Source organism: Capsicum annuum, unplaced genomic scaffold, assembly GCF_002878395.1.
Source record: "Capsicum annuum cultivar UCD-10X-F1 unplaced genomic scaffold, UCD10Xv1.1 ctg81819, whole genome shotgun sequence".
Lineage (NCBI taxonomy): Eukaryota > Viridiplantae > Streptophyta > Magnoliopsida > Solanales > Solanaceae > Capsicum > Capsicum annuum.
The window spans coordinates 1-9364 of NW_025892567.1; the positions used below are offsets into that span (position 1 = coordinate 1).

Consider the following 9364-nt stretch of genomic DNA (forward strand, 5'->3'; position numbering starts at 1 on the left):
ATATATACTGATCGAATTTATTGTTATTGGGTGTTGATTAAATGTGGCTCCCTTTGTGGATCGATGATTTGGGCACTACTTTGCTCGTGTTATGTTGTTTGTTCGAAACCTGCCACCTACAATTCAACAAATATATATATATATATGTTGTGTGAGTATTTAAATTCTAGAAACAAGATAATAAATTGCCATATATATATTTCCAACTATAGTAATACATCAAACTCGCAAACTTCTGTCTGCGGTTTCAGCAAAACTAATTAATTAAAAAGAAAAAAAAAATCTTAATTCTTACAAAACATCAGCAAAAGGGAGAAACAATTTAGGAAGAGATAATGTCTCTCACGTTTTTAAAATTAAAAAAGAATTGAAATTTCAGTTCTTGGTGTTCATGCTCTTATTGACATTATCTTTTATAGCTTCTGTAGACTCTTCAGCTTTGCCCTTGACAGTATCTTTGATTTTGAGTGTAGAGTCTTTAACTGTTTCCCATGTTTGTTGTGCTGTGGTTTTTGCTTTACCAGCAATGTCTTGTGCTGTGTCCGCAACCTTATCCCCCATTGCTTTTGTCTTGCGTATTGCCTTCAAAAACATACATTATGTGTTGGTAACATATATATATAGTCAATCGAGATCAATCAAAGTTATACACACTAACAGTATAAGAAAATATAGTACAACTTGATATTGTGATTGCATGTCACTAGCTGATTGATTGATAATTTAGAATAAACGCCAAGTAATATAATAGTACTATGATATAATTAACAGATTTAATGGCTAGCGCACCAAGGTCTTAACCTAACTCAAATGGAAAGGCCTAGCCGATCTGAGAAGGGTAAAATTTAGTCATGTATCTGAATTTAAAGTTCATGTTACTTAATCACGATTAATTAATATGTATTTTACTTAATTTAATTACATAATCATGATAAAGAATATTAATTTGATGCATACACTGGGTGCGTGTAAGTTTTTACCTCTAGAAGTGTTAAATAGATGTTCATGAGGTGATTTCATCAAAAAAGGAAAGAGCGAAATAATGATTTTTTTAGATTTTTATAAGGGGAAAATCATTCGCTTAGTGAGAGTTTTTTTATGGATGTTGGATGACATACGACCAATAGATATATAAGAGTTCAAAATTAAAGTAAGTCCTTATGATTTGATCTTCGGCTACTACTTTAATTTTTTATGGTGAAGGTTTGAGAGGTTGGAAAAACAACCTATGACATCGAAAAATTATGTTTTTTCTGTAAATTATAGAGAAATGATAAAGTACATGTTTATCATAATCAGGAGTAAGATGAAAACAATAAGACATTTAATGTATGTGTCACCTACCTCATCAGCAACAGAAGCAGTCTCATTTTTCACTTCTTGGCTGGCTCTTTTGGCAGTATCAGCACCCTGTTTCATTGCATCTGCACCCTTTTGTACTGTGCTACGAGCCTCATCTTTAAAGGCCGTCGCCAAGTGTCGATTTGTTATTCGCTGCGAAAGTCTCTCTCAGATTTAGCTTCGTAAACATTCGATAAATATATTGTAAATAGTACGTGCGCATGGGGAGATGTTGACACCACAACAAAGAAAATATCAATAAAACAGTATACTGCACCAAGTATCCAACCTTGGCGTGGACAGGAACAGCTGTCAACACGGGTCGGTCCAGGTCATGATGGGCCAAAAAATATCAAGCCCACACCACTACTTTATGCGACTGCGGGCCTTACGGGTCAGCCCACTTTTTAAAAAATAATATTTTATCATTTAATTTTAGAATGTTAATAAACATAAATATTATCAGACAATATTACATAGTGTTAATACTTGTTAATCAAGTCTCCAACACCCCCAAAAAGTACTCCTAATAGGGAAATTAAATAACTTTTGATATGATATCCTTCGAACCAAATAAAAATACTAATAAGCAATCTAAATAGTTGCATATATTTGACTTACGGGCCGGCTCACGGGCTAGCCCAATCCACATTACTCAAGCCTCACGGGCTTATTCGGGTCAAGCTAAAAAGCCTTGTTCTTAAATGGACTGCAAAAATCAAAGCCAAACTCCATCAATGGGCCTGGCCCATATTGACGGCTCTACGGACAGGCAAGGATTGCTCGCCAAAAACGTAAAACTTGAGAACTTTGATAAACTTGATTCTGACCCACATACAATTTAATTGTCACAATAGATCGATCGACATTACAACAACAATAACAAATCTAATATATTCCCACAAAGATCGATCGACATTACTTGCACAAAATATTACGTACACCGCTGGAAACTAAAGTAACAAATGACATTCATGAAAAGGATGTATCACTAGAGGAATATAATTCCAACATTCTTTTGCATTGCTGCCAAATAAAAATAAAAGTAAGACATTTAAATTTCAATTTAGATCATGTAAATTACGAGTATATTGAAAGTAAAAAGGAAAAGAAAATAATCACCTTGACTGGTCTGAATGCTCCACTAACAAAAAATCTATTAAGAGTAGATGCAAATCCCATGCTTGCCATATCTGTCTTACTTGAATTATTATTATTATTATTATTATTTGTTTCTTGAAATTTATTTGCTTATTCTCTTTTTAGCAAGTATAATTTTAGAATAGGGATTATAAATAGGGGAAGAATTTGCCAATTTTTTCTCTGTTTTAATGGTTGACAGAAATTCACTTGGGATTTGAGGTAATTTCATTGTATTTTTTCCCCAGTTTAAGCTTAATCATCACTAATTAAGAACTTACAAAGAGCAATACACGGATCACTCTATTTCAACGCCACTAATCTTTTTATTGGAAATTAACCATAAGTAAATAAATAAAATAAACGCTTAAAATAATTTATTTGTATTTACTTAACGGTGGTATGAATTCGAATGCATTTGTATTCTCTTACAATAAAGTCTTAAAATCGTAAATGGGGTTTGGCTCCGCTCCATTAGTTTTGCTTAGGTAATTATCATACACTTTTCGATGGATGACATGCGGACCGATAAACATGAAAGATTGAGATTGTTTTCTAGCTTTTTTTTTTTTTAAGTGTATTCTTTAATAATGTAATCTTAAAAACGATAGATCAATTTTTAAATTTATTTTTATAGTATATAGATATTGTTAATGATAGTATTAAAAGATATGAAACCAATTCTTGAGCATTTCTAATATTACAGAATCAATTCTTTTGACAATTCTTTTTGATGGCATTATTATTACTTTCTAATTGTATTATTAAAAAGGAAAGAATGCTTCATTCTCTCTCTAGAATGAAGACAAAGTTGGGAGGAAAAAATAATTTTCACCCTTTTAATTATGTTTATTAAGTTTATGGAACTTAACTTGAATTAATTTTATGTGAAGAAAATAACTAATCAATGTTATAAATTGATAATAAAAATAAAAAACAATTCACTCTATGCATATTTTGTCTTACTCAAATTTATACTCCATAGTTGGTGAGAGAATTCACAACTAATACTATAATTTTTTTTTAAATGTATCAAACTATCAACCACAAAAAATTTAAGTGTGTGCCCCCCCCCCCCCCCCCCCCCCCCCCCACACACAAAAAAAAAAGTTAAAAATCGATCCCATGCCTTTTAAAAGTAATTACCATTAATAACGAATACACCAAGAATAGAAAATAAGCTAGAAAGTAATTTCAATATTTCATATTTATCAGTCCACATGTCATCCATCGAAAGGTGTATTGATACTTACTTAAGTATAAACTAATTAACTTGTATTATAACAACATCCTGGAGATGGACTAACTTGGACTATGCATAAAATAACCCTCACCAAATATATATAGATGTATTTACGTGATTTATGTTTTTCATGGTTGAATTCGAAACACTATTCAAGAAATCATTTTGCATCAACAAACAAATTGATTGATAAATACATTTCCAATGCAATAAATCTAGAATCTCCATTGATTCGATTTTGTCTTTCTTTTTTTTAAAGTAATTTATTCTGTCAATTATTAGTTCCCTAGTTTTAGAATTCTACTCATATCACTGTAAGCACAAAGTGGTGCTGGAAAGATGTTTATTAATGAAGCAGAAAGCATATTAAATAGAGTTACAGATGTCCTAAACTAACTAAACTAGATCAGTCCTAAATAAATAAAATTGCTGAAACATATATTGTGATTACACATCTAATTAGTAACTAACTTGACACGGGATGTGTCAATACGCTCACTCAAGTTACGCGGTGAGTCACTAAGCCTAACTTGAAAAAATTCTTCTCAAAAGCCAGTTTAGGCAGTGCCTTGGTGAGAGTGTCAGCGATTTGATCGGCAGCATGGACGTGAACAACTCAAACCTTTTTTATGTCGACATGGTAGCGAACAAAGTGAAAATCCACTGCAGCATGCTTCACTTTGCTACGGAGGACTGGATTTTTACTCAGGAATGTGGCTCCAAGATTGTCACAATAAATGGTAGGCATCTGATGTATTGGAACGCACAACTCAATGAGAAGATCGGTAACCCATAGGGTTTCAGAAAGGGCATTAGCCACTGCCCTATATTCAGACTCAGTGGAGGAGCGAGAGACGATATTTTGCTTCTTTGAGGACCAGCTAATCGGATTGTGACCAAGGAACAGGATATACCCAGATGTGGAAACTCTGTCAGCAATGTCCCCACCCTAATCTGCATCAGAGTACACGTGCAGGTTGAAGTCCTCAATGGGGATTACACGTAGGCCTAGTTGGATGGTGCCATGCAGGTAACGAAGAACACGTTTCACTGTTTTCCAATGGAGATTTGATGGTGCTTGCATAAATTGGGACAACTTATTTACTGCATATGCAATGTTCGGTCTAGTGAAAGATAGGTATTGAAGCCTTCCTAAGACTCGATGATAGCGTGTTGCATCAGTCAAGTAAGTACCATCAGATAGTGTGATTAGCTCAGATACACTCATTGGTGTGTGGACATTTTTGTAGTCGGTCATTAATTCATCATTCAGGATCTCATTCACATAGTTTGCTTGGGTGAGGATTAAACCGTCAGAGCTGCGTATTACTTCAACACCAAGAAAGTAGTGAAGATTACCCAAATCTTTAATAGAAAACTGAGAAGCAAGGGAAGCAATAACCTGATCGACATGGAAAGTGTTGCTCCGTGTAACAATGATGTCATCCACATAGACAAGGACAAACATTGTGTCACCTAGACCCTGCCTTATGAGTAGTGAGGCATCCGATTTTGTCTTACTAAATCCTATGGATGAAAGATAACCCGTGAGGGCATTGTACCATGCCCGAGGGGCTTGTTTCAAGCCATAGATTGTCTTGCGTAATCCACATATGTGAGTGGATTTGTCATCACTAGTGAAGCCCAGAGGTTGAGCCATATACACCTCCTCGTCTAGATTGTCCTGGAGAAATGCATTGTTGACATCAAGCTGGCGGAGATTCCAGTTATGACGAAGTGCCACATAAAGGATTATTCTGACTGTGGTAGGCTTGACGACTAGGGTGAAAGTCACGTGAAAGTCAATGCTTGGCCTTTGAGTGAAGCCTTTCGCAACTAGTCGTGTTTTATATCTATCAATGGACCCATCTGCTATCCTTTTTATCCTGAAAAGCCACTTGCAAGAAACTATATTTTTGGTTGGGTTTGGTGGAACAAGTTCCCAAGTCTGATTTTTAATTAAAGCATCAAGTTCCTGTTTCATCGCTTCACGCCGCTCGGGATATTTTTGTGCTTGTTTAACAGTGACGGGTGTGGTGGTGGGGTTCAATTTAGCAAAGTAATCAAAAATTTATTTGGGTTTGGTGATATTATTTTGGGAGCGAGTGACAACACAGGTAGGGGGAGACGGACAGTGAGGTGATGAGGGAGCGTATTCTGACTCGGGGAAAGGGCAAGTTGGCTGAGGAGTCACTTGAGTAGGTGGTGTAGTTTTCCTGTGTTGATAAACAAGGAGAGGAGGTGGACTGCTATGTGTGTTTGTGGGGATAGGTGTTGGTGAACTTGTAGTAGGATGTGGTGGTGGGGGACCCAGGTCAGTAGTTTGAAAAGAGGAGTCCGGTATAGTAGCAATTGAAAAAGGTGAGAGAGATAGAGATTTACCTGAAGAAGTTGCAGGAGCTGAATCTACACCCACCACTGATGCACTGTCTGAGGAGGATTGTGAGTGTGAGTTGGTCTGGGCTTTTTCCTAAACGGATATGGATGGGGAGTTCGCAATTTTGCGAACATGTACTTCTAAGGGAGGAGGTAAATCTGAAAGTGGGGGAAGTTGGATGTAGGCTGTGAAGACTCTAAAGTTGTGATATTCTCCCAGTTCAGATAGATGAGTTAAGTGTAACATTGGAGAATACAGTTTTAGAAGGAAAAACATTCTCAATAAATTGCACATCTCGGGATAAATATACCTTTGAAGCTATTGGATCAAAACACTGGTGACAGTGATGGGATAAGGAAAATCCAAGATAGACACACGGGGTGGATTTAGGTTCAAGTTTATTTTTGGAGTATGGTTTGAGCCAAGGATAGCATAAACAACCAAAAATCTGCAGGGAGCTATAATCCGGTGATTTACCCAGTAATTGTTGGAATGGGGATTGATTATCCAATTGAGAGGTGGGTAGACGGTTGATGAGGTAGACAGTATGATGACACGCAAAAGACCAAAATTAAGGTGGAAGGGCCGCTTCGTGTAAGAGAGTTCTTGCAGTTTCAACAATATGACGATGTCGTCGTTCTGGAAGGGCAACACGTTGAGGCGTATAGGGTGGCGTTGAGAGGTGTTCAATGCCATGAATCGAGAGATAAGGGTCAAGACCTTTATACTCTCCTCCACCATCAGTATAAAGTGACATAATTTTGGTGTCAAAATGTTTTTCCATCATAGGATGGAATTTTTGAAAGGTCTCTTTGACTTCACTTTTAGTCTTTAATGTGCACAACCAAGTGTATTTCGTATAATGATCAACAAAAATACAATAGTACAATTTTTTGTCAACAGATAAAATTAGTGACGGCCCCCATAAATCACTAAAAATAATTTGAATCGGTTTAGAGCTACACAAAGATAATTGGGTAAAAGGATGTCTGTGGGCTTTATTAGATAAGCAAGAATTACAATAAAAATGTTTGTCACGCTCATGAAAGGGGAGCTTGAATTTATTTAAAATAAACCTAAGAACTCTAGAATGAGGATGACCCAAACATTGATGCCAAGTGGTGAACGGAATGGATGTGGAGGTCAGGTGAGCTTGGGGATGTGAGGCAGGCCACTCATAAAGTCCATTGTTGGTGCGGCCGTGCACCAGTGGTTTTTGCGTTTCCAGATCCTTCACAACAAAGTTAAAAGAAAAAAATTCAATGAACTTTAGATTGTCTTGACAAAATTTGAAAACAGATAGAAGTTTACACTTAATGGATGGGGCACACAAAGTGTCGGTTAGCTTGAAAACATTATTTGATCCATTTAATTGAATAGAACCAGTGTGAGAAATGGGAATTTTATTACCATCACCCATGGAGACATCCTTGTTACCGGGTACGGTTGTAAGTTGTGTGGCTCCGTAGTAATGTGGTGGGTGGCTCCCGAATCGACTATCCAGGGACTGGTGGCAGCAGTAAATCAGGCCGCATAGTTGGATTTTGCCTCAAAGTGATTATGTGATTTTGAGCGGCAGACATTGGTGGTGCGGCCAATCCTATTGCAAAGTTAACATCGAGTGACAGATCTTCGATTTGGGTTAGACTGCCACTGTGGAGTGTTTGGATGTGAATTCTGGTGCCATTGTTAGGAAGTGTTGTTCGGCGTGCGATGTTGCGATTGTTGGCATTGGATTTGGTAGGAGTAGCGACTGCAGCAGTTATGGGATCGGATAATTTCTTAGCATCCTCATGGCGAAGAAAGAGTTCATGATCAAGTAGCTTTTCAAACAATTCCTCATAAAAGACAGCCGTATTACGGGCACGAATGGCAGCAGAGATTTCACGAAACTCAGGACCTAGGCCACTGAGTATTTTGACGATGAGTTCAGGATTGGATACAGGAGAACCAGCAGTAGCTAACTCATCCGAAAGGGACCGAATAGTATGAAGATATTCGGTGATGGAATGAGAGTCCTTCGTGGTACGTGCAAGTTGATCATGCAGAATGAAGACCCGAGTTTGTGATCTGTTTGCATAAGTTGTGTGCAAAGCATCCCACGCAGATTTGGACGAGTTGGTTGCAGCAACAATAGAGGCAATTGTGGGTTCAACAGAGGCCATAAGGGCGTTCTGGATAAGTTGATCCTGACGAAACCAAGTTGAAAACACAGGATTGGGAGATATGTTTGTTCCAACAGTGAGGGTGGGACTAGGGCTGGAGTGGTCCCGTCGATATGGCCAAAGAGGTTGTAGCCATACATAAGCATGGAAAATTGAGCTTTCCAGGTGGCAAAGTTGTGGTCATCGCTGAGTTTGTTGGGTAATTGAGATACTGGGTTGAATTGGATTATAATGTTAGCACCTGTTGCATTGTAAGCATTACCAACTCTAAGGTTGGCCATTTTTTTATTTTTTTATCTTTGATCTGCGCAAGGAAGGGGATGAAGAAAAAATTGGATCGTTCTCTTAGAGCGTATAACTCTCTGATATCATATATTATGATTACACTTCTAATTACTAACTAACTTGACACGGGATGTGTCAATAATCACAACAAATCACAAGATACGAAATTGCTAAAATTAAAGTTGACTCAGAGAAGATAAAAATATTTGTTATTAATTGATCATACTGAATTCTATAGATTTGGAACATCCAACAAATATAGAGATGGAGTACAACTTATTAATGAAACAAATAGTTCCAAATAACTTAGCAATAAAAAGTAAATATCACTGATCTTTTGATGCACAGTAACAGCCCAAAATCCCCTGTCCAATTTTAGTACAAGTTCCATTTTGATAGCCCTTTTCAATACAAGCAGCATTACAATCTGGGAATTGTTCACATGGTCCTAAAAGGACAACATCATCTGCTTCACTTGATGTCATGAAAAGAGCCCAACATAAAAATCCAATTAGCAAAATGGATTTGTTGATGGCCATTTTCTTATATCTAATGCTTTTGTATATGTGTGTGTGTTTTGTTCTGTGCACAAAAATGTGTGTCTAGGAGTGTCTATTTATACAGAAAGAGCTGTGGTTTTTGTGGTATATAAATTATGGTAGATCTTGTTAATATTTGAAAATCTAATGAATAGAACTTCTATGGAAATTTATATGTTCACTTGCCATGATATTATGATTTTTCTATTTAAGGAGTTGAATGTTACGGTGACTTTTTTATGTACCAAAGATTTGGTCCTTTTCTTGGGAATAC

At 36.7% G+C, this 9364-nt stretch overlaps 2 protein-coding genes across 2 annotated transcripts; both read right to left on the reverse strand.

The window, feature by feature from the left end:
* Positions 1–178: 178 nt before the first annotated feature.
* Positions 179–2621, reverse strand: LOC107874576 (uncharacterized protein At4g13230). The gene is made up of 3 exons (XM_016721340.2): positions 2464–2621; positions 1345–1494; positions 179–582 (listed from the first exon to the last, which is right to left on the reverse strand). Exons 1-3 carry the CDS (start codon positions 2530–2532, stop codon positions 376–378), a joined length of 426 nt encoding a protein of 141 aa, XP_016576826.1. The 5' UTR covers positions 2533–2621; the 3' UTR covers positions 179–375.
* Positions 2622–7597: 4976 nt separating this feature from the next.
* Positions 7598–8266, reverse strand: LOC107873781. Its single transcript, XM_016720724.1, has one exon. It carries the CDS (start codon positions 8264–8266, stop codon positions 7598–7600), a length of 669 nt encoding a protein of 222 aa, XP_016576210.1.
* Positions 8267–9364: the final 1098 nt, after the last annotated feature.